This window comes from Bos javanicus, chromosome 23 (assembly GCF_032452875.1).
Source record: "Bos javanicus breed banteng chromosome 23, ARS-OSU_banteng_1.0, whole genome shotgun sequence".
Lineage (NCBI taxonomy): Eukaryota > Metazoa > Chordata > Mammalia > Artiodactyla > Bovidae > Bos > Bos javanicus.
Genome location: NC_083890.1, coordinates 30,098,803 through 30,124,136, shown reverse-complemented (window position 1 = coordinate 30,124,136; position 25,334 = coordinate 30,098,803). Strand labels below are relative to the sequence as shown.

The 25,334-nt window shown below is 38.9% G+C and overlaps 3 protein-coding genes across 3 annotated transcripts in view; 1 reads left to right on the top strand and 2 right to left on the bottom strand.

The window, feature by feature from the left end:
* Positions 1-4,776: 4,776 nt before the first annotated feature.
* Positions 4,777-25,334, bottom strand: part of LOC133236550 (olfactory receptor 7C1-like) — a 79,277-nt gene continuing 58,719 nt past the window's right edge. The window contains exon 3 of the mRNA XM_061398638.1: positions 4,777-5,404. Coding sequence (XP_061254622.1) covers positions 5,327-5,404 — 78 coding nt within the window. The 3' untranslated portion in view covers positions 4,777-5,326. The remainder of the gene's footprint in view (positions 5,405-25,334) is intronic.
* On the top strand, positions 9,349-11,007 carry LOC133235932 (olfactory receptor 2J3-like). The gene has a single exon (XM_061397708.1). The coding sequence runs from the start codon at positions 9,644-9,646 to the stop codon at positions 10,568-10,570; it is 927 nt and encodes a 308-aa protein (XP_061253692.1). The 5' UTR covers positions 9,349-9,643; the 3' UTR covers positions 10,571-11,007.
* On the bottom strand, positions 14,277-23,163 carry LOC133236548 (olfactory receptor 10C1-like). The gene has a single exon (XM_061398637.1). The coding sequence runs from the start codon at positions 22,431-22,433 to the stop codon at positions 21,456-21,458; it is 978 nt and encodes a 325-aa protein (XP_061254621.1). The 5' UTR covers positions 22,434-23,163; the 3' UTR covers positions 14,277-21,455.

Below are 25,334 nucleotides of genomic sequence, written 5' to 3'. Positions count from 1 at the left end.
GCCTCTGGATGAAAGTGAAAGAGGAGAGTGAAAAAGTTGGCTTAAAGCTCAACATTCAGAAAACTAAGATCATGGCATCCGGTCCTGTTACTTCATAGGAAATAGATGGGGAAACAGTGTCAGACTTTATTTTTGGGGCTCCAAAATCACTGCAGATGGTGACTGCAGGCACGAAATTAAAAGACGCTTACTCCTTGAAAGGAAAGATATGACCAACCTAGATAGCATATTGAAAAGCAGAGACATTACTTTGCCAACAAAGGTCCATCTAGTCAAGGCTATGGTTTTTCCTGTGGTCATGTATGGATGTGAGATTTGGACTGTGAAGAAGGCTGAGCGCAGAAGAATTGATGCTTTTGAACTGTAGTGTTGGAGAAGACTCTTGAGAGTCCCTTGGACTGCAAGGAGATCCAACCAGTCCATTCTGAAAGAGATCAGCCCTGGGATTTCTTTGGAGGGAATTATGCTGAAGCTGAAACTCCAGTACTTTGGCCACCTCATGTGAAGAGTTGACTCATTGGAAAAGACTCTGATGCTGGGAGGGATTAGGGGCAGGAGGAGAAGAGGACGACAGAAGATGAGATGGCTGGATGGCATCATTGACTCGATGGACGTGAGTCTGAGTGAACTCCAGGATTTGGTGATGGACAGGGAGGCCTGGTGTGCTGTGATTCATGGGGTCGCCAAGAGTCGGACACGACTGAGAGACTGAACTGAACTGATAAACAAGTTTATATCTTATTCCTTACAATAACATCCATGAACATTAAAAAAAGAAAAAAATAAGAGTCAGAAGTACCTATTAAGATGATGAAAAAAACTGTAAGGTACTGAATTATGTCAATGATATAAAATTATGTAAATGATATAAGAAGTGGGTAAGGTACTGAATATTCATAATTGACATGTTCTTTGGAGTGAATGATGCTGAAGCTGAAACTCCAGTACTTTGGCCACCTCATGTGAAGAGTTGACTCATTGGAAAAGACTCTGATGCTGGGAGGGATTGGGGGCAGGAGGAGAAGGGGACAACAGAGGATTAGATGGCTGGATGGCATCACTGACTCGATGGACGTGAGTCTGAGTGAACTCTGGAAGTTGGTGATGGACAGGGAGGCCTGGTGTGCTGTGATTCATGGGGTCGCGAAGAGTCGGACATGACTGAGTGACTGAACTGAACTGAACTGAATGGCAAAGGAGAAAGACTAGGGAAGGAAGTTGTCATTTGGATAGAAAATTTCCATTATCGTTTCCATGTTAAATAAATTATGCCCAGAAGGAGGTCAAGGTGGAGGAGTAGGAGGTCGAGGAACTCACTTCCCCCAGTGATCTCATCAGCAGTACATCTACAGTAAGTCCCTGACATTTGAAAAGATTTCCATTCTGAGAGTATGTTCATAAGTTCAATTTGTTCATAAGTCCAACTAAATTAGCCTAGATACCCAATTAGCACAATCGGCTATATAGTACTGTACTGTAATAGGTTTAAAATACTTTTCACATAAATAATACATAAAAAACAAACAAAAAGTAAAGAAAACATTTTAAATCTTATAGCACAGTACCTTGAAAAGTACAATAGTACAGTACAACCACTGGCATACAGAGGCTGGCATTGAGTGAAGAGGCAAGAAGGGCTACTGACTGGAGGAGGGAGAGAAGGTAGGAAATGGTAGAGCTGAAGGATCGTCAGTGATAGGAGATGGAGGGCAAGCTTCAATTTCACTCACACTTGATGCTGATAGAATGCCCGTTCATGTCATTGAAAGTTCACAACTTGAAGTTTGTATGTAGAGCACTTGCTGTACATGTGGAACAGTTCTCACTGCAAACTAATTGGAGACTTGGAGAGAGACTCCTGCAACCAAGGCTGTAAGAAATATCCATATGGAATTGGGTCGGAAGAGAAGCCATCCTGTTGGGACCTGTGTTCTGGGTGGAGACTCAGAGGAAAAGAGAGATTACATGGGCAGAGATCCTCCCCAGAGGATGAGTGGTTCCAGACAGATGTTGGCTCCCTCCCACCCTGGGATCCTGCACAGGGAAGGTGAGCCTCCTTGACTGGTTGGAGAGCCAGTGGGACTAACAGAAAGGCTGTGGAAAGCTTGGACTCCACTCTTTAGGAACACATGCACACTTGCTCCTGAATCAGTGAGAAGAAGGAGGACTGAAAGCTGCATAAGTGGCTGGCCAGTTTCCCAAGACTGCCCCCCTCCCGCCCAGGCTCATGTTCCAGCCTGAGCCTGGGGAACACTCCAGCTCTGCTTGCTTCAAAATGCAGCTGCACATTTACATTTTCCACACTTTTTTCTCTCGTTTTTCTCCTTTTGGGATCCCTATAATGTGAATGCTAGTACCTTGATATTGACCTGCAGAGCCTTTAAATTGTTTTCAGTTTAAAAAATTTAGTTTTCTTTTTGCTATTCTCATTTAGTGATTTCCATTAATCTATCTTTTAGTTGATTTATACATTCTTCTGTATTACTTAGTCTGGCTATTCTTTTCTTCTTGTGTTTTCATTTTAGTTATTGTATTCTTCAGTCGTGACTGATCTTTCTTATGATTTTAGATCCTTGTTAAAATTCTTACTGTGTTTAGCTATTCTTTTCCCCAAGTCAGTTACTATTATTATTACTAATGCTTTCAATTCTTTGTCTAGTAAATTTGATTTCCATCTCAGTAGCTGTTTCTTTTTCAGAAATTTTCTCTTGCCATTTCAATTGAGACAAATTACTCTGTCTTCTTATTTTGCTTAACTTCCTTTGTCTCTATGAAATTAGATGGAAATGTTATCCATGGTGGCCTTGAAGAGGTGTTCTTATATGGGAGTGTCCCTGTACAATCTCCGTGGGACCAGTGGCTTTGATGGCAGAACTGGGTTTGACCTGAACACAAGTCATGTCTTTCCTCAGGGTGCACTGACAGCTATCACCTTGTTAGGGGATGGGGTCAGAACTGAAGGGGCTGGGGCCAGAGCCAGGTGTGAGCCAGTGCTTCTTTCTCTTTGCTCAGTGGCCATCACAGTCCTTTTGAGGGTATAGTGGGTCTCAAGTTCCTGAAGCCCCAGAGGAGAGCAGTGCTGGAGCAAGAGCATTGGTGTGTTTATTTGGCAAAAGTCAGTCTATTGTGTATGGTGGTCTGGCCACTCTCAGACATGTGGTCTCCTTGTAATATGCTGCCTGTGCAAATTCCAGTAATGGTTGCCCTCTTCCTGCTCATGCTTGGAGCTACCTTTAGCATCTCACAGCGAGCTTTCCCCTTTGTCATGGCAGCTGTTGCTCCAGAGTGGAGCTGCAATGAGAAACTCTAGCTGTGCTGGAGTGTTTACTCAGCTCAGGGTAGAACATCCACTGGGGCATTTGTGTGTGAAGCCTTTTGTTCTGCCCTTTCTACCCTGCTTCGGGAAGATAGAAGCATTTTTGCACTATTCCCAAACTGAGTTGAGGTTTCCCATAGCCCATTTCTTAGTCCCTCTGAGCCTCCCAACAGCCAAGGGAGCTCCTCTTCCCTTAGTCAGACCCCAGGACTGGGGTGTCCAAGATGTAACTTGAGCTGCTCACCCCTCATGGAGAGTCTTCTTTGTAATCTTCCTTTTCCTCTGAGTCCCCTCCTAGGGGCATAGGACCTGACCTAATTGCCTGTCTTTGTTTCTGACTTGATTCTGTCTTTACCTTTCTCATAGCCTTGCTTGTACAGGAGTCTCTCTGGTTGTCTCCAGTTAGTTTTCAGTGAAAATTTTTCCACATAAATATGTGAGGGGAGATGAGTTCCATATCCTTGTACTCTGCCATCTTGATTTGAATCCAGTCTATTTCTCAAAGTTGTTTATTTCCTCTTGATCTTACAATGCACTAGACTGGTTGTAGATAGCCTCTAAAAAATGATTGTAATAGATACAACAAAAGTAATAGTTGATGATTCTAGCTGTAGGAATGTAGGTGTTCTATTGTAATATTTTAAATATCTAAAATAAAGAATAACAAAGAAATAGAGGTGTTTGTTAAAATATCTATTCAAATATGTATTGAATAATTATGTACTAAGTGCTGGGGAAAACATTTATATATTTCTCTTATTAATTTTCACAACAATTAAGACCACTGAAACATAAAGTCTATTTTCTGATATTTCTGTTAAATAGAGAAACACCCAATTGCTCTCCTAAAGATTACAGTTTTTAAAATGTAATTTTATTACAATATATGATTTCTAAATCAAAATTTTCTTTCTACAGATGAACTATGTTAGCTAGAAACAATATAACAATTTAAAAATGTTCATTAATTTATAAACTCGTGGTGTACTTTAATACTAGCAAGTAAATTATTGGATGTAGATTAGTAATCTAAGGTAATTTCACTTGTTTATATATTATTGCAAAACTCTTGACAAGACATCAAGGAAAATTACTGAGAAAAAAGTTTGGAAATATTAAATAATTTTGTTATGTTTCTGAGTTTTGATAGTTACCGTCTTTGTTACGGTTTAAATGGTCTTCAAAGATTTTTTTCAATACTTTTGCAGTACTAAACTTGGCCTTGAAGCTTAAAAATGTTGGCAGGCAGAATTAAATTAATAAGGCAAAGTTTAGTCTTTACATATTCCATTAAAAATAATTTATTTATTTTTTTAATTTAAATTTATTTATTTTAATTGGAGGCTAATTACTTTACAATATTGTATTGGTTTTGCCATACATCAACATGAATTCGCCACGGGTGTACCTGTGTTCCCCATCCTGAACCCCCCTCCCACCTCCCTCCCCGTACCCTCCCTCTGGGTCGTCCCAGTGCACCAGCCCCAAGCATCCTGTATCCTGCATTGAACCTGGACTGGCGATTAGTTTCTTATATGATATTATACATGTTTCAGTGCCATTCTCCCAAATCATCCCACCCTCTCCCTCTCCCACAGAGTCCAAAAGACTGTTCTACACATCTGTGCCTCTTTTGCTGTCTCGCATACAGGGTTGTCGTTACCATCTTTCTAAATTCCATATATATATATATGTGTTAGTATACTGTATTGGTGTTTTTCTTTCTGGCTTACTTCACTCTGTTTAATAGGCTCCAGTTTCATCCACCTCATTAGAACTGATTCAAATGTATTCTTTTTATTTATTTATTTTTGACTGTGCCGCGTCTTCATTGCTGCCTGGGCTTTTCTTTAGTTGCAGTGAGCTGGGGCTACTCTCCAGTTGCAGTGGGCAGTCTTGTCATTGCAGTGGCCTCTCTTGTGGTGGAGCACTGGCTCTAGGGTGCGCAGGCTTCAATAGCTACAGCACGTGAGCTCAGTAGTTGTGACTCCTGGGCTCTAGAGAACAGGCTCAATAGTTGTGACTCTCAGGCTTAGTTTCTTCGAGGTATGTGGGATCTTCTTGAATCAGGGATTGAACCAGCGTTTCCTGCAATGGCAGAAGGGTACTTTACCATTGAACCACCAGGGAAGCCTATGGATTCTGTTTTTAGAAATGTTTCATGCTTCCCTTTCCACCTCCCCATTAGACTACCTCTGACAAATATTCCTTTAAATTTGGCCCTTAGAATGATGAAGAAATCAGGAAGAAACTTCAGGACAACTCATCCCCTTCCCTATACAGCAGGCTTAAAACATGTTTATTAGTGATATTGTTATCTTAGTACAACTTTATGGTATCATGTTGAAGGTATTCCTTAGAAACTGTTCTAACTAGGACAACTCTTTGAAGGGCATTAATTGCTGCTTTGGGACTTACCCTCCCACTGAACCCAGTTAAGGAAAGCAAGTGTTTATTCTTTTGTTTCCATAAAGGCACCATTTGCTCTAGGAAAAGGGGAGGTCCATCCCCTGACACAGTGAATGCTCTAATGACTTCCTCTTTCCAGCTAAAACCAGATCTTTTTGGTAGACTCAGGACTCTGTCTTATGTAGCAATGATAATCACAGTAATTTTCAGACTCTGCTTTTCTATATTGATGTAGTAGGTTAGAATATATGGTACACACAGCCATTTATGCTGGTGATTTCCAAGAGATGAAAACTAGAGATCAGATCAGTCCACACATAGGACTGATAGAGGGCATAGATTCTGTAGACAAATATAGGGAATGAGGACAGACAGAGGAAGAACAGAAGTGGAAAGAACTGTTTGAGTTTTACTTAAGCACTAGGTGAGAGTATTAAAGGACTAATATAAGAAAAAACAACCTCGCCAAGGATATGGGAATGGGAAAAAGACACTTGTGTCCACCACTGTTTCTTCCATCTATCTTAGTTAAAAAAAAGAGAAGAGATATTTCATTTCACAACCCATGAAATCTACCTTTGATGAAGTCTTTATTTTTGTCTCCTTTGGTAAGAAGTAAAGTAAACCATAAAGTTATTACCTTTTCTCTACTTATATCTGTTTTTTTTTTTTTTGTCTCTTATCTCATATTCCTCTCTAACATTTATTAGTATGTTGAAGGATAGATCATACAACAGATTAAGATATGGCTGTAACTTTGTTTTAATCAATATACTAAGATTTTTAGGCAATTGAACAAGGAAGAAGAAAGTTATATCCACAATAGAAGAAGCAATGACTGAATTTGGGTTTATATTTCTCATGATGTACTATTTCCCTTCTAGGGCAATTGAAAAATAATTTCTAGATTTTTCTATCATCTCTCAAGAGGCAGTGATCTCTACGTGATGTAATCTTCGTAATTCACTATTTGACCATTGCCACTTTTTGATTCAGCCATGGTGAACTTCATCATCCAGTGGGCTCAACAACACCTTCTCTGGTGAGGTCTGACCTGTAGCCTTAAGCAGGAAGTGCCTCTTTCCAAACTTGTCCTTTCTTAGATATTGTCTCTTGGTCCAAGATTCATTTAGAGTTCTAGTTGCATCTTTATAGTTATTCTCCTTCCATAACTTAAAGTTCTTTATGTTAATCTTCTGTTTAATTACAAAATTTTCTTTTTAAGTAATGTAATATCTGACTCTCCTGCATGGTTTCTGAGCTACAGAAAGTAGTCTAGTGTAACTAGTGAATGATTAAGAGTTTAAAGGCCTGAATCAGTCTTACTGTTGTGGGGTTAAACTATTTCTAACTTTCATGCTGAAACTCAACAAATTAGCTACTGCTCACAGCTTTTTGAGGAATTGCACTTATAAAACATGAGTAATTAAAAGACCCCAGTAGAGATAATTGGGGGATTCCCAAGTGGTGTGATAGTAAAGAATCTCCCTGCCAGTGCAGGAGGTGCAAGAGACGTGGGCTTGATCCCTGAGTTGGGAGGATCCCCTGGAGTAGGAAATGGCAACCCACTCCAGTATTCTTGCCTGGAGAATCCCATGAAAAGAGGAACACAGTGGAATATAGTCCATGGGGTCACAAAAAGTCAGATACGACTGAGCACACACACAGGCAATAGAGGCAACCATGGATGGCTCTGCTGTGAATTTTACTTATTTTGGCCAATAGCTTATTAGAAAGTGGGAGAGAAAAAATTGGCTGTGGAAGAAGGGAAGCAGATATGATGTGTCAATGTCGAGTAAGGCAAAACATTCACAGAGAGAAGGAGGGATATTTAAATAGTGGTTATTATGCCTTGTCATAGTAACTATATAACAAAAGACGGTATTTATCTTTCCTATGAAAGACTGAAAACCCACAAGAGAAAAAAAAATCACTTAGGAGTCATAAATATTTATGAAATGCACTTTATTATTATTATTTTTAATAAAAAGAAACCTAAAGTTCTCTAGGTTCAATATATAAAATGACAGAGTCATTTAATGGTTTCAATAAACATTCAGAATTCTTCTCTAAGTTGGAGAATAAAAATATATGTAGACATTATAAATTATGAGCAGAATTTGAATATGGTCTCAGTTACTGTCCTAGAGGAAAGAAACAATGTGAAAACGTCCTTGAGGCTCTGTGTTCAGGTGTCTCAACCCTGTGATACACAGGAGCAAACTTTTAACTTTCAGCACCAGTAGTTGGATTCCTCTCCATCTTCCCCCAACCTCACATTCTTCCTTGCTTCTTTGTTCTCTGGATGGCTTTTATCTTCCTTTTTCTAAAAATACCTCTTTTCAAATCGGTGATGTTTTATGTCCTTTAAAAGGCATTTTATTACTGTTTCCCCCATCTATTTCACAGACTAGTCATGTGAACTAAGATTTTCAGCTTTGTTTGTATCATGAGTAATCATAAGTTGATGTCCATATGTTTCTATTTAGCTTTCAGTTTAGAAATAAATTGTAAGTGCAAGTAAAAAATAGGGAGATAAAGTTAGTCTATAAAAATATTTACTTGAAGCTCAATATTTTCACCCTATATAAGCATTTTGAAATCACAAATAAATTTGATGTTACTTGTATCTTTTCATCTATATGTAAGATTCATATTTAGCTTTCAGTTTAGAAATAAATTGTGAGTGCAAATAAAAAATAGGGAGATAAAGTTATTCTATAAAAATATTTACTTGAAGCTCAATATTTTCACCCTATATAAGCATTTTGGAATCATAAATAAATTTGATGTTACTCATATCTTTTCATCTATATGTAAGATTATTGGGATTGCAATTATTCTGTTTTCTATAATCACATAAACAGAAATTGCCTGAAAATGATGAAGAGAAAACTAAAGCTATTTGTTTTAAAAAAAGATTGTTTTATGGAAATTTTCTTCTGTTGGTATATTAGGATTTTTTCAAGTTACTTTTAACATAGATGTCTTGCTTAGATGAGTAAGAATAACTCAACAGTTAAGAAGTTACTTTTCTATAACAACACAAATATCTGGATGAAACATGAAAGTTAAAAATACTTTGTAACTTTTTGTTACTTTTTATTCTAGATTGAATTTACAGAAAATGTGCTAAAGTGGTATAAAGAACTATTAACCTTTTAAGTAGATTCAGCAATAGTTTGCATTCTACCTGAAAGACTTATTCTATCTCTTTTTTTCTCTCTCATCTATCTATATCTATCTATCACATATGAATCTATGTATCTATCATCTATGTATATATCTATTATCTATGTATAAATATATTAATTTCTATCTATTTACCTATCACTATCTATTATCTATCTATGGTATCTTTTTTTCTGGACAATAATAGTCTAATTTGGAGATACCATGTTCTTTTCTGCTAAATTCTATTGTTTATTTCCTAAGAATAGGAATGCTATTTTACATAATCATTGTATAGTTAACAAAATAAGAAAATTGAACATAGATACTATATTATTATCTAACCTATAATATATAATCATATTATAGGTTAGATAATAGTGGGGTGCCATCGCCTTGGTATTCAATTCTTTGATCTGGCTTCTGTTTCTTTTCTAAGTGTTTCTATGGTTCTTGGAGAATTTCCACACTTTTTTTGAATCTGTGTAGTTCTTTCCTTAGACTTCCCAGGTGGTGCTAGAGGTAAAGAACACGTGACAACAGATGAAAGTGACCCAGGTTTGATCCCTGAATTGGTAAGATCCCCTGGAGCAGGAAATAGCAACCCACTCCAGTATTCTTGTCTGGAGAATCCCATGGACAGAGGAGTCTGGTGGGCTTCTGTCCATAGGGTCACAAAGAGTCAGACACAGCTGAAGCGACTTAGCACAGCGCAACACAATTCTTTCCTTAGGTAACAAGCAAAGCATGATGATGGAAAGAATCAATGCAAGTTCTGAAGACAACTTTGTTCTACTGGGTTTTTCTAATTGGCCTCAGCTTGAGTTAGTTCTCTTTGTGGTTATCTTGATGTTCTACTTGATGACATTGATAGGCAACCTGTTCATCATTATCTTGTCACACCTGGACTCCCATCTCCACACTCCCATGTACTTCTTCCTCTCAAATCTCTCTTTTCTGGATCTCTGCTACACCACAAGCTCCATTCCTCAGTTGCTGATCAACCTCTGGGGCCCAGTAAAAACCATCTCTTACAATGGCTGTATGATTCAACTTTATTTTTTCCTTGCATTGGGATCCACAGAATGTGTGCTACTGATGGTGATGTCCTATGACCGTTATGCAGCTGTGTGTAGACCCTTGCATTATACTGTCCTCATGCACCCTCGTTTCTGTCAACTGTTGGCTGTGGCTTGTTGGGTAAGTGGCTTTTCCAACTCAGCACTTCACTTCTTGTTTGCCTTCTGGGTACCCCTGTGTGGACATCGCCAAGTGGACCATTTCTTCTGTGAAGTTCCAGCACTGCTTCGACTGTCATGTGTTGATACTCATGCTAATGAGCTGACCCTCATGGTCACGAGCTCCATTTTTGTTCTCATACCTCTCATCCTCATTCTCAGCTCCTATGGTGCCATTGCCTGGGCAGTGCTGAGGATGCAGTCGACAACTGGACTCCAGAAAGTCTTTGGGACGTGTGGAGCCCATCTTATGGTTGTATCCCTCTTTTTCATTCCAGTCATGTGTATATACCTCCAGCCACCATCAGGAAATTCTCAAGATCAAGGCAAGTTCATTGCCCTGTTTTATACTGTTGTCACACCTAGCCTCAACCCTCTAATCTACACCCTCAGAAACAAAGATGTAAGAGGGGCCGTAAAGAGACTAGTGGGGTGAGAATGGTCTAGTTATACTTGTGACAGTAATGGTATAATGGAGCATCTGTTTCACCAATAGTTCATCTACCCATCCACACGCCAACCCTTCTTTCATTCACTCACTCTATTAGCACTTATTTTGTACTCTCACAAGGTCACAGAGTTCAGGTAGCAGATAGGAATTAAACACAGTCTGCCTAAATAGTAATCACTCTTCAGTGGATATAACAGCCATGTAAAACATGAATCAAACATCAATATTAATTTTTTCAGTGCAGAAATCCAATAAAAATATCCTTTACTTAACTGAAGATGAAGCATAGAATTTGTTGTAAAAATTGATAAAATTCAGATGTAAAATTCCTATGGAGAGATGATATTCTTAATTTAAAATGACCTAGAATATGTCTTTCAGTTTCTCCCTTTATAGGCAAAATTTGTCATAAAATTTTTCTTCTGTCTTTGGTTTAATAATGAAAGATAAGTCTTTACTCCAACACTGTTATTCTCTTTTGAATACTAGTTAATATTGAAAAAAAATTTAGTGTATTCTTTGATATTCCATTATCATTAGTAAGAAAATAATTTTGATGAATTGTACCAAAAAGGGCTTTCAAATAATGCCCCTCATATTTTCCTTTTTTTTTTCAAGTCAGTGAGACTTGTAAAGGAGGTGAAAATAAGTTGCAAAGCTGTGCTATATAGCACATAAAGTAGTGGTCATCCTAGGCTAGGTTTTGTTAAGTGAAGTTAGAGCATGGTGCACCTGCTTAACTTAAGAAGTGATAAAGAATGTCTGAGTTGACTGAGTACTAGGCTCTTGAAAAATGAGTTGATGAATCTGATGGGTATTTGAAAGAATTATGTGAAAATATATTAGAAAATATTTGTGATAAAAGCTGTATGAAAATGCTAGTTGTTTTTTCCTTTTCAAACTCAATCTGATTTGAATATTTGTGGTTAGAAAGTTCATTATAAAAATCAACTGACACATTTTCCAAACAAATGTATTTTTATCAAAGTATAATTTTATTACCTATGTTACTGCCACCATCTCCATCTGAAATGTATACTATGTATATAACACTTTAAACTGAACCCACATTGAGCTGAAGAATAATTAAATTTAAAGTAAAATCTTGGCAAAACCTGAATTTTGAATGGTAACTCAAATGTCAGTTGTAGTTTTTGAAGCCTTTAAAGTTTAGGTATGATTGGTTCAAACCCTATTTCCTAAAGTATTAAAATGAAAAACACATCCAAAATCTTCCCCTCAATTTTCTGTATGGCTTGCAGTTATATTGATTCTGATGTCTTTGTTTTCTCCTTTGTTTATCTGTGATTCAGTCTTTATCTCCAACTAGGTGTATATGGGGTATATTCAATTATGCTTAAGCTACTTTTCAGAAAATTAAGAGCCAAGAATCATGTCTATAAAAGAACTTTTAGTAAATAATTGGGGCCACATAGAGTGAACCATCACAGAGGAAAACAAAAACTTTAAAAAACTTAAAAGACATAACTGAGTTCTTTGAACCATCTTGCATTTATGGAAATACCACTATTTGGGATACTGCATGCAGTACCCAGGTCTCTCACTGCCTAAATTTTCAGATACAAATCCACCATATTCCAATTACAATTCACAAACAAAATTACTCAAAAGAAAAATTTCATAGACTTATCAGATCTATCTTGCAAGAATATTCTATGTACACTTGAAGAGAATGTTTATCCTTGTGCTGATAGATGGGATATATATGAAAGTCTGTTAAGTCCAATTGGTATAAAGTATGGTTCAAGTCCAATTTTTTAAATAGATTTTCTTTCTGGGTAATGTACCCATTGCTGAAAATGAAGTCCCCTACTATTACTGTGTTGTAGTGTTGTCTGTTTCTCCCTTCAGACCTGTTAGTATTTGCTTAATTCATTTAGCTGCATCAGATCAGATCAGATCAACTGCTCAGTCGTGTCCAACTCTTTGTGACCCCATGAATCGCAGCACTCCAGGCCTCCCTGTCCATCACCAACTCCTGGAGTTCACTCAGACTCAATTGTGAGTTTTGAGGTGTCTGTGGGTTTGGTGTGACTTTGGGCAGCCTGTATTTTGATACTAAGGGCTATGTTCCTGCATTGCTAGAGAATTAGCGTGGTGTGTCTTGCTCTGGAACTTGTTGACTCTTGAGTGGAGCTTGGTTTCAGTGTAGGTATGGAGGCTTTTGGATGAGATCTTGTTGATTACTATTCCCTGGAGTAAGGAGTTTTCTGATGTTCTCAAGTTTTGGATTTAAGTCTCCAGCCTGTGGCTTTCAATTTTATTCTTACAGTAGCCTCAAGACTTCTCCATCCATACTGCACAGATGATAAAACATCTAGGTTAGTGGTGAAAAGATTCTCCACAGCGAGGGACAACCAGAGAGGTTCACAGAGTTACATAAAGAGAAGAGGGAGGTGGGAGTTAGAGGTGACCAGGAGGAGAAGATGGGGAGTCAAAAGGGGAGAGACCAATCTAGCCAGTAATAAGTTCCCTAAGTGTTCTCCACAGCCTGGAACACCCAGAGAGATTCACAGAATTAAGTAGAGATGAGAAAGGGGAGGGAGGAGATAGAGGTGACCTGGGGAAGAAGAGGGAGAGTCAAAAGGGGACAGCAATCAAGCCAGTAATCACACCCCTAAGTAAAAATTGGTACTGAAGATTAGAGTCTTCAGTTCAGTTCAGTTCAGTCACTCAGTCATGTCCAACTCTTTGCAACCCCATGAATTGCAGCACACCAGGCCTCCCTGTCCATCACCAACTCCTGGACTTCACCCAAACACATGTCCGTCGAGTCGGTGATGCCATCCAGCCATCTCATCCTCTGTTGTCATCCCCTTCTCCTTCCCCTAATCCCTCCCAGCATCAGAGTCTTTTCCAATGAGTCAACTCTTCGCATGAGGTGGCCAAAGTACTGGAGATTCAGCTTTAGCATCATCAGTCCTTCCAATGAGCACCCAGGACTGATGTCCTTTAGAATGGACTGGTTGGATCTCCTTGCAGTCCAAGGGACCCTCAAGAGTCTTCTTCAACACCACAGTTCAAAAGCATCAATTCTTCGGTGCTCAGTTTTCTTCACAGTCCAACTTTCACATCCATACATGACCACGGGAAAAACCATAGCCTTGACTAGATGGACCTTTGTTGGCAAAGTAACGTCTCTGCTTTTGAATATGCTATCTAGGTTGGTCATATCTTTCCTTCCAAGGAGTAAGCGTCTTTTAATTTCATGGCTGCAGTCACCATCTGCAGTGATTTTGGAGCCCCCCAAAATAAAGTCAGACACTGTTTCCACTGTTTCCCCATCTATTTGCCATGAAGTGATGGGACCAGATGCCATGATCTTCGTTTTCTGAATGTTGATCTTTAAGCCAACTTTTTCACTCTCCACTTTCAGTTTCATCAAGAGGCTTTTGAGTTCCTCTTCACTTTCTGTCATATGGGTGCTGTCATCTGCATATCTGTGGTTATTGATATTTCTCCCGGCAATCTTGATTCCAGCTTGTGCTTCTTCCAGCCCAGTGTTTCTTATGATGTACTCTGCATATAAGTTAAATAAGCAGAGTGACAATATACAGCCTTGACATACTCCTTTTCCTATTTGGAACCAGTCTGTTGTTCCATGTCCAGTTCTAACTGTTGCTTCCTGACCTGCATATAGGTTTCTCAAGAGGAAAGTCAGGTGGTCTGGTATTCCCATCTCTTTCAGAATTTCCCACAGTTTATTGTGATCCACACAGTCAAAGGCTTTGGCATAGTCAATAACGCAGAAATAGATGTTTTTCTGGAACTCTCTTGCTTTTTCGATGATCCAGCAGATGTTGGCAATTTGATCTCTGGTTCCTCTGCCTTTTCTAAAACCAGCTTGAACACCTGGAAGTTCACGGTTCACGTATTGCTGAAGCCTGGCTTGGAGAAGTTTGAGCATTACTTGACTAGCATGTGAGATGTGTGCAGTTGTGCGGTAGTTTGAACATTCTTTGGCACTGCCTTTCTTTGGGATTTCCTGGGGCTTCCCTGGTGGCTCAGAGGGTACAGTGTCTGCCTGCAATGCAGGAGACCTGGGTTTGATCCTTGGGTCAGGAAGATCCCCTGTAGAAGGCGAATGGCTAACCCACTCCAGTACTCTTGCCTGGAAAATCCCATGGACAGAGAAGCCTGGTAGACTACAGTCCATGGGATCGCAAAGAGTCAGACATGACTGAACAACTTCACACTCACTTTCTTTGGGATTGGAATGAAAACTGACCTTTTCCAGTCCTGTGGCCACTGCTGAGTTTTCCAAATTTGCTGGCATATTGAGTGCAGCACTTTCACAGTATCATCTTTCAGGATTTGAAATAGCTCAACTGGAATTTCGTCACCTCCACTAGCTTTGTTCATAGTGATGCTTTCTAAGGCCCACTTGACTTCACATTCTAGGATGTCTGGCTTTAGGTGAGTGATCACACCAGCATGATTATCTGGGTCCTAAAGATCTCTTTTGTACAGTTCTTCTGTATATTCTTGCAACCTCTTCTTAATATCTTCTGCTTCTGTTAGGTCCATATCATTTCTGTCCTTTCTCGAGCCCATCTTTGCATGAAATGTTCCCTTTGTATCTCTAATTTTTTTGAAGAGATCTCTAGTCTTTCCCATTCAAAAATACAATATTATAAATATTAAAAAATTCAGTCACAAAAATTATAAAAATATGTATATGAAATTTGCTTTAAAAATAGGGCCTTCTATATGTGAGACAGCAAAAGAGACACAGATGTAAAGAACAGACTTTTGAACTCTGTGGGGGAAGGCGAGAGTGGGATGATTTGAGAGAATAGCATTGAAACATGTATATTACCATATGTGAAATAGATAGCCAGTCCAGGTTTGATGCATGAGACAGGGTGCTCAGGGCCGGTGTACTGGGATGACCCAGAGGGATGGGATGGGGATGGAGGTTGGAGCAGGGTTCAGGATGGGGAACACATGTACACCCATAGCTGATTTTTGTCAATGTATGGCAAAAACTACTACAATATGTAAAGTAATTAGCCTCCAATTAAAGTAATTATTTAATTAAAAAATAAAATAGGGTCTTTTTTTTTTCAAAGTAATAGTAGGTTATAAAAATGAGAATTATCTAGGAATTTCTCTGGAGCTATTGAGGGCAATGTAGGGTCAGTTCAGTTTCAGATAGTTCCTTGTTCTAGCTTATACTTCTTCTCAAGGTCTATAGGCACCTTCCAATGCTTAGTCAATGCTAACTACATGGTTTAAATCTGTTGCACCTATCACTTCCAGAGTTGTTCCCTCTTCTTTGTTTATTTTGGCTTCCTCTGTTTTCAAGTCTCTCCAGTGTCTAATTTCTGCCCTGACACAAGGGGGCAAAGGTGGTCACTTAGTTAGGCTCACTTGTTCAGTTGTGCTGTGGGGAGGGCAGAACACTGCAAACAAATGTCACTGGCGTGTGTGGGGAGTGCTCCCAGTGTATAGACCACAATGGGTTTGCCCCAGCTCATGTTGTGTGTGCTTTTCTGGTCTACACTGCTCAGGCTCCAGGTTGCTCTGCAGGGGAATTGTCCAAAGCGGGCCCTGGGTTTCGTGCACTTCCTAGGTCTAAGACACTCAGATTCAGGTTCTCGGGTACTCCGCAAAGGCACAAATTTGGTTGGGCCTGCGTTTTGTGCCCTTCCCAGGTCCTAGCAGCTCAGGCGACCAGGTGCTTGGCAAGGACACTGTCCCAGGTGAATCGTGCATCTTAATCACCTCCTCAGTCCTGGCCACTTGGTTTCTTGGGTGCGCTGCAGGAGTGCCGACTCAGGTGTGCCGTGTGTCTCCTTTGGGGAGCTGATCTCTGGCTGTGACCATCCTGGCAGATGTCAACTGTCTAGGATCTTAGGAACACTTGATTAGCAACTAGGAGCCTGCTCACAGTTTGGTGGGGGATGCCATCTCTGGGGCCGAGATTGCCCTTTGCCTTCTGGTTCTGGCTGTCACCAGCCTTCCTCTCTGCCTCCCATGGGTGGATGGGCTGGTCTGCAGTTGGCTAGCTCTCCTCTGGTATTCGCTCAGTCCTTTGTTATGTGAGCAAGCCAGGCTGTGCCTTAGGTTAGAGCTTTTCGCGGGGAAAGTTCTCTTTCTCTATCTTTTTTTTCCCTCTTTCTGGCTATCCCACAGTTTGTGATGCTATCTCATGTTAGCTCCCTCAGATTGTCCTCAGGGCATTCAGACCTGGTCCTTACCCTAAGCCTGCAACCTGCGCCTCCCTGTTCAGCCCCCGCTCGCTGGTGGCAGATGCAAAGAGTGTCTGGGCTACTTCTCCACTAGGAGTTGTGGTTAGGCGCCTATTCTGTGGGTTGTTTTTTTTTTTTCCTCCTCCCAATCATGTTGCACTCTGAGATTCCAAAACTCCCCACAGGCCCGCTGGTAAGAGGGTTTCCTGGTGTTTGGAAACTTTTCCTTCTTCACGACTCCCTCCCTGGTATGGGTCTCCATCCCTAACTCTTTTGTCTCTCTTTTTGTCTTTTGTATTTTGTCCTACCTGCTTTTAAAGAGAATGGGCTGCCTTTCTGGGTGCATGGTGTCTTCTGCCAGTGTTCGGAAGTTGTTTTGTGGAAGTTGCTCAACATTCAAATGATCTTTGGATGAATTTGTGGGGGAGAATGTGGTTTCCCCATCCTATTCCTTCACCATCTTCCCCATTTCCAATTGTTTACTTTTTCTAGATTCCATGTAGAAGTGATAACATGGAGTGTTTATATTGATATTTAATATATATATGTTATATATATATATTATAATCTCCCCTTTATCTCCTTTATCCATTCAAATGTTGGTGAACACTAAGGTTGCTTCCATATCTTGGCTATTGTAAATAATGCTACAATGAACGTTGGATTGTACATATCTGTTCAAATTAGTGTTTTTGTTTTCTTCAGATATATATACTCAGGAATGGAATTGCTGGATTGTAGAGTAGTTGTACTTTTAGTGTTTGAAAACCTCTAGTAAGTTTTCTGCAGTGGCTGTATCAGTTTACATTCCCATCAAGGGTCTAAAAGAGTTTCTTTTTTCCACATTCTTGCCAACATTTGTTGTTTGTAAAGTTTTGGATGATAACCATTCTGATAGGTATGAGGTAATGTCTCATTCTGGTTTTGATTTGCATTTCTCTAATAATTAATGATGTGGAACATCCTTTTTTTTGGGGGGGAAACTACAACTGGTAAATTTATTTCCTTTATTTTAGGTCAAATAATACTTAAACATTTAAGCTGTAATTTTAATGTTTTCATTTTATTTTTTTAATTTAAATTTATTTATTTTAATTGGATGCTAATTACTTTACAGTATTGTATTTGTTCTGCCACACATCAACATGAATGTGCCTGTTAGCCATCTATATGTCTTCTTTGGAAAAATGTCTATTCATGCTTTCTGCCTATTTTTTGATTGAGTTTTTTGGTCTTATTGATACTGAGTTATATGAGCTGTTTATATATTTTGGATATTAACCACTTACCAGTCATACCATTTACAAATATTTTCTCCCATTCAGTCGGTCATCTTTTTGTGGATTATCATTTTGTTTTATATATATATATATATATATACACACATATATATACATACACATGTATATATTTCCTGTGCAAAAGCTTTTTAACATTAAGTAGGTCTAGTTTGTTTTTGCTTTTGTTTCTTTTGCCTTAGCATACAGATTCAAAAAAATGTTGCTATGATTTATCTCAAAGAGTGTTCTGCCTATTTTCTCTCTTAGGAGTTTTATGGATTCTGGTCTTAAATTTAGGTCTTTAATCGATTTTGAGTTTATTTTTTTTTATATGATGAGTGGAAATGTTGCAGACATTCTTTTACATATAAATGTTCAGTTTTTGATCATTTCAGACTTACAAAACTTTTCAAAACTAGTAAAGTAAACAGATATGATGATGCTATACAAATTGTTTTTAACTTTCCTTCCATGCCACGCTCAGTTGCTTCAATCGTGTTCAACTCTGTGCGACCCAATGGACTGTAGCTTGCTAGGCTCCTCTGTCCATGGGATTCTCCAAGGCAAGAATACTGGAGTCAGTTTCCATTCCCTCCTCCAGGGGATCTTCCCAGCCCAGGGATGGAGCCTGTGGCAGGATGGAGTTCTTGCATCTTCTGCATTGCAGGCAGATTCTTGACCACTGAACTCCCAGAAAGCCTGTTGCTTGCCTTAATTTTTAATAAATAATCATTTTTAAGATTAATAAGCACATGTAAAAGTAATAATCTTTAATGCCTGCAGATAACTCCTGCCTACTTCTATAGTGTAATTGTCAAGTAGTTATTTTCACGTGTTCAGATTATTTCTATTCTTCATTAGGTCCACACACATACAAATAAACACCACAGTGTATTATGTTTTGGTCTTTGGTGAACTAAATAGCTTTTGGTAAAATGAGCATATCTGGCAAAACACATCTTTGTCATTAGTGAACATCACTACCATTCTGTGATTGTAGCATCATCACATCTTTTTCTCAGCCTTATTGAGATAAAATAATAAAAATTGTCAAGAGTTAGACTTAAGGTGGGTAATGTGATGATTTTATATTGTCATTGTGAAATGATTACCACAATCAAGTTAAGTAACATATTCACTGTCTCACATAGCTATCCTTTGTGTATGTGGGTGATAGGAACAGTTAAGGTCTACTTTGTTAGCAAATTTCAAACACAGTACAGTATTATTAACTACAGTCAGCATGCTCTATGTTAGATTGCTAGAACTTATTCATTCTATCTGTAAATTGTCATGGCAGCAGTCAGAGGTCTTCTTTCCTTGTCACATTATCACTACTATGAGTAGTTATTAATCACTTATAGATCACAGCACCTCCCTGAGAACTTGATGTTCAAATTTAAGGTAATGCTTCTATAGATGACTAGAGGTACTTGATTATGTTGTAACTATGTTCATTTCTCTTAAGAGCAAGTTTTTGAATGAGTTCCAAATATATTCTTTCAGAATTCATCTGCACGTATGTACATTTGGTAAACTACATAAAAATTAAAATTGCTTTTATTAATTATGTTTAGTTCAGCTTTATTCTTCCTTTCTTGAATTTAAATCTGATTTCTCTTTCTTTAAAAAAATTTTTTTTACTATGGAGACTCTCAGTAAAAATTTCTCATATTATTCTGCAACAAATTCCTCTGAATTTTATGACTTTTCTCTTTTGGATGGTTACCTATTTTCATAGTACCCACAACTCAAAAAAAAATTTATTTAACTCTATGTTGCTACTGCTGCTTCTAAGTCGCTCAGTCATGTCAGACTCTGTGCGACCCCATAGACGGCAGCCCACCAGGCTCCCCCATCCCTGGGATTCTCCAGGGAAGAACACTGGAATGGGTTGCCATTTCCTTCTCCAATGCATGAAAGTAAAAAGTGGAAGTGAAGTCGCTCAGTCATGTCCGACTCTTAGGGACCCCATGGACTGCAGCCTACAGGCTCCTCCATCCATGGATTTTCCAGGCAAGAGTATTGGAGTGGGGTGCCATTGCCTTCTCCGAATTAGTAAGGATAAAAAATTTTAAAATATTTTTATGGAAGGAAATATTTCACATCATAGAGTTGTTTGGGAACTAAGAGTCGCAAGAGACAGATATTTGTGGAAGCGCTACTCAGCGACCAGAATGTGAAAGTGAAAGTCGCTAAATCCTGTCTGACTCTGCAACCCCATGGACTGACCATGGAATTTTCCAGGCTAGAATATTGGAGTGGGTAGCCTTTCCCTTCTCCAGGGGATCTTCTCCACCCAGGAAAGGAACCAGGGTCTTTTGCATTGCAGGCGGATTCTTTACCAACTGAGCTATGAGGGAAGCCCTCCCAGTGACCAGAGCAGAAGTCATATGAACCTCTCATGGACTGGTGGTGGTGGTGACTTAGTAGCTAAGTCGTGTCTGACTCTTGTGACCCCGTGGACTGTAGCCCACCAGGTTCCTCTGTCCATGGGATTCTCCAGGCAAGAATACTGGAGTGGGTTGCCATTTCCTTCTCCAGGGATCTTCCCTACCCAGGAATCGAACCCGAGTCTCCTGTGTTGCAGGCAGATTCTTTACCAACTGAGCTACAAGGGAAGCCCTTATAGTGCTTTATCCTCTCATGGACTAGAAAATGCCTAAAGGTATAGGTAAGAATGTCCTAGACTTCCAAGATATAAGCTGGTAATTTGTACTTTAAGCCTGTGCATGCACGTGGATTAAGTTGCTTTGTCGTGTCTGACTCTTTCCGACCCTATGGACCATAACCCACCAGGATCCTCTCTCCATGGGATTCTCCAGGCAAGAATACTGGAGTGAGTTACTGTGCTTCCTTCAGGGGATCTTCCCAGCCCAGGGATTGAACTCACATCTCTTACGTCTCCTACATTGGCAGGTGGGTTCTTTGCCACTAGTGCCACCTGGGAAGCCCCATTTTAAGTCTGTACATTAACCTAAACTGAAATATTTTGGAAAACCTGTCTAGTACTGGACTCATGTATCAAAATTCTTTGGTAGCCAATTTCATTCCAGAACTTGACAATCAGAACTGTAGCAATAAGAAGACTGCTGTCTCCAAAATTACAATTGCTGTTATTAAAGAAGGTTATTACAAAACAGTTTGACAAGTGCATTTTTTCTCCCTTCCTTCCTTTTCTTTCTTTCCTTTTAGATTGAGTATGCATCTTTTTCAAAGAGAAATTTTTATGGTCCTCTAGTATGCTGTTGCTGTTTAGTCACAAGTTGTGTCCAGCTCTTCTGCAACACCATGGATTGTGCCCTGCAAGACTCTTCTGTCTGTGAGATATCCCAGGAAAGAATGTTTAAGTGGGTTGCTATTTGTACCCATGAGTCAAAGCTTTTTCTTGCCCAGAGTTCTCCAAAGAGCTGTCTTGACTTCCTTGTTCCGTAAACTGTAGATGATAGGGTTGAGCATGGATGTCACCACTGTGTAGAAGAGGGCCAGGAGTTTATCTACCCGAGGTGAATGGCTAGACTTGGGCCTCAAATAGCTGACAGATGCTGAGCCATAGAATAGCGTTACTACCAGTAGGTGGGAAGAACAGGTGGAAAGAGCTTTTCGGCGACCTTCAGGGGATGACATGATGAGCACGGCAGCTAAAATTCTGACATAAGAAGCAATGATTAATAAAAATGGGCTGGAAATGCAAAGAGTGGCCACAACAAAGACTGCAGCCTCATTATGGGATGTATCCCCACAGGCTAGTGCCAGAATAGGGGGGAGGTCACAGAAGAAGTGGTCTATTTCACAGGGGCCACAGAAGTCCAAAGAAAAAATATAGTTGGTTTGGCCCAAGCTTACTATGCAACCCACACCCCAAGAAACCATTGCTAAATGGACACACACTCCACGACTCATTCGTGTTGCATAGTGAAGTGGGGAGCATATGGCCGTATAGCGATCAAAAGCCATGGCTGCCAAAAGATAGCATTCACTGATCCCAAATAAGGCAAAGAAAAACATCTGTGTAGCACAGCCCTCCCGAGAGATTCCTCGGGCCTCACTCACAAGGCTCTGCAGCATCTTGGGTATGACAGAGCAAGTGTATCCAATCTCCAAGAGAGACAAGTTGGCCAGGAAGAAGTACATGGGGGTATGGAGGACTGAATTGGTCCAGATGGCAAGGGCTATGAGAGCATTGCCTGTCAGTGATGCTAAGAACATGAGTAAGATGAAGGAAAATAAAAGCCAACACTGTTCGGTTAACTCAGAGAATTTGGCAAATGCAAAGTGTTTCACAGACATGCTATTGTCTCTCCACAAGGAACAATTAATGCTCATGACCTGAAAAAAAGAAAGGCAGGTCATTAAAAGATTCTTTTAGCTGGAAATATAAATCTTTATATTGCTCTTAACAAGCTTAAGTCAGAGATAAATTTCTTACCTCTAGTTTAAAAAGTTTGGAAGTTACACTGATCCTGTTGCCAAATCTAGTCAGCAGACATAAAATGGAAAAAAATTTCCCTTTTATATCTAATCAGCAGGCATAAAATGGAAAAAAAATTTCAGCACAATTAGCTTTTATCCCATTATTTTATCAAATAAAGTTATCATATCTAAATATTTATTTCCTATTGTCTTGCCACTGACTTGCTTTCTTCACTCATTCATTCCACAAGTATTTGTTGAATTCAGAGTATTTTCAGAGTATTTTTCAGTTACTGTTCATGGGTCCTGAGATTAAACAATGGACAAAAAAGGATGGAAACAAGTGGACTCATTCAAAATTCTGTTAAATATGAAATAACAACTCTGAATGATTACAAAACCCTTGGTGGATATGATTTTGAAAAATTTATTCACACATCAAGTATTCTATTATGATGCATTTACACTTAAAGCATTTATAAACATTTACTGTGTACTGTATCTAGTTAAATTAATTAATATAGTTTAATGTATATATTCCCCATGTAGCAACACAATTCAGTTAAGGTTGTAGTAAAGAAACAGAGCTAATAGTCTATTATCTTTTTTTTGAACCCAAAACATTTTCTTAAATATCTTCAGTTCTCAATAATAGCCTATGCAGTTGCATAAAAACTCTGATTGTGGAGAAGTTGTCATCTCTTTTATCAGTTAAATACACAAATATGTTATTAATATAATACTTACTAATTCTATCTTCCTGTACCTAGGAAGAACTGCTATTTCCTCAGTGACGCTGATGGAGGAAACAAGGAAGAAATCCAAACCAGAAATGGAGAATGCCTCACTCTTTCTTAAGTAGGGACATCACAAAGATTTCATTTCATAAGTATACTGTCCCATTTAGACTGCAGACAGTAAATGCAAATGCTTGTGTTGGGAGTGAGAGTCAGGGTTGTGAGGCATGGGAGAAAGCAGCTGGTGGATGATACACTGGATGGCTGACTGTGCAAAGGCCAATGTATGCTGCCAGTCATTTGATAGTCTTAGCCCCACAGGATGAATAAAAAGTTATCCTGTGATAAGTACTTCCTACAGCTTCACAAAGTTCAGAGATAATTGAAAAAATAAGATGTCTAGAAAGGTCTGTGAGTGCCTCTAAATAATTAAACTTACAAAGAATTATATTCTGTCTATAAATAATTATTACATCATAGAGAGATAAATGTATGGGTCTGCTTGGGGTGAGAATACAAACAAATGTAGTCAAATTCCCTTCTCCCTCCCTGTCACTGGGAATAGTACTACACGAGGCAAAATCTGATTTTTTTCATGACATTTTCTGTTTTTTTCAGGATTTACTCTCTGTTGACCTTTGTCCAGGGACCCTGAGATCCATGTAGTAGAAGTCAGTTTTATGTACATATCAAGAATATTTAACTTTAATCATTGTCTACTGAAAGAGAGGGAGGTCCTCAAGGGCAGCTGTCAGGGGTCTGTAGATAGGAGCATCATGGCAGTACAACAGACGGCTTAGCACAGACATTCTTCAGGCTTTTACCTCATACATTTTCTGGACTTAAAGCTTCTAATTAATCATTTTTGTGAAGAAAAGATGATGAAGCCATTCCTGTCTTTCTTGCTGAGTTGTTTTGAGTTAAAATGCAAACATTACAGAGGCAAGCCATGAATGAAAAATAAGGAATTAAAGTGCACTTCATCAGCATAAAAAACTCTTGCCTTTTACTAGTCTCATGTTAAGAAACTCAGAGGATGATGTGTGCCATACCCTCTATTATAACCAGTCTGTAAAAATAATCTATTTAATGTACATATGTGTAAAAATGAGTTTGCTGTACAGCAGAGATTGACACAGCATCTTAAATCAACTATACTTCAATAAAAAGCCTATGTTAAGATTCGGTTATCAAGAAAATATGCACTGATATTAATCTGAAGATATAGGAGTTTCATGCCCAATAATAAATTGTATTTGTCTATCTCTACTCAATGTAATAAGAGATTGAGTGACCAATGAACATCAACAGGATTCTGATGGTTTGAATTTTGGAATGGAGTTTCAGTGATAATTAGATGTATGAAGAGATAGAGGAAGGAGACAAGATAATTTTAATAGCTCAATGGGTTGGCTTCATGTGCCACCTTACTCAGCCCCAAGATCCAAAACAAGTACATTCTGTATAGTTCTGCTTTGGAAATAATCTAGCACAAGTGATTCATTTTGGGTCCGTGCCACATAATCAGAAATGCTCCTTAACTAATTCAGTCCCTTATTAATCTCTGTTCTCTTAATGAAATGTTTCTTTGTTTCCCATCAGTCAAAGGAAAACATGAAACATTATTAGATATTTTACCTGAAACACTTAGTACAGTGCCTGGCATACAAGAAAAACTCAATAAATATTCAACTCTTTGCAACCCAATGGGCTGTACAGTCCATTGAATTCTCCAGGCTACAGTACTGGAGTGGGTACTATTTCCCTTCTTCAGGGGATCTTCCCAACCCAGGGATCAAACCCAGGTTTCCCACATTGCAGGTGGGTTCTTAACCAACTGAGCTATCAGGGAAGCCCCAGTAAATATTAATCTTTGTTATGCTGAAATTGTCATTTCTAAATGATCAAGTAGTAGATACTGTTTATGTAAATTGGTCATTAGTTTGTAGAGAAGATTTCCCATTGCTTTCCACAATTCACCCATAGTCATTTCATTGAGGACTTAATATTTAGCTGGGTGATGCCTTAACATAACCCAGACGAACTATGTTATCGTTTCATTGGAATAACATGCACAAGATAATCTAGGCATTTATATTACCCA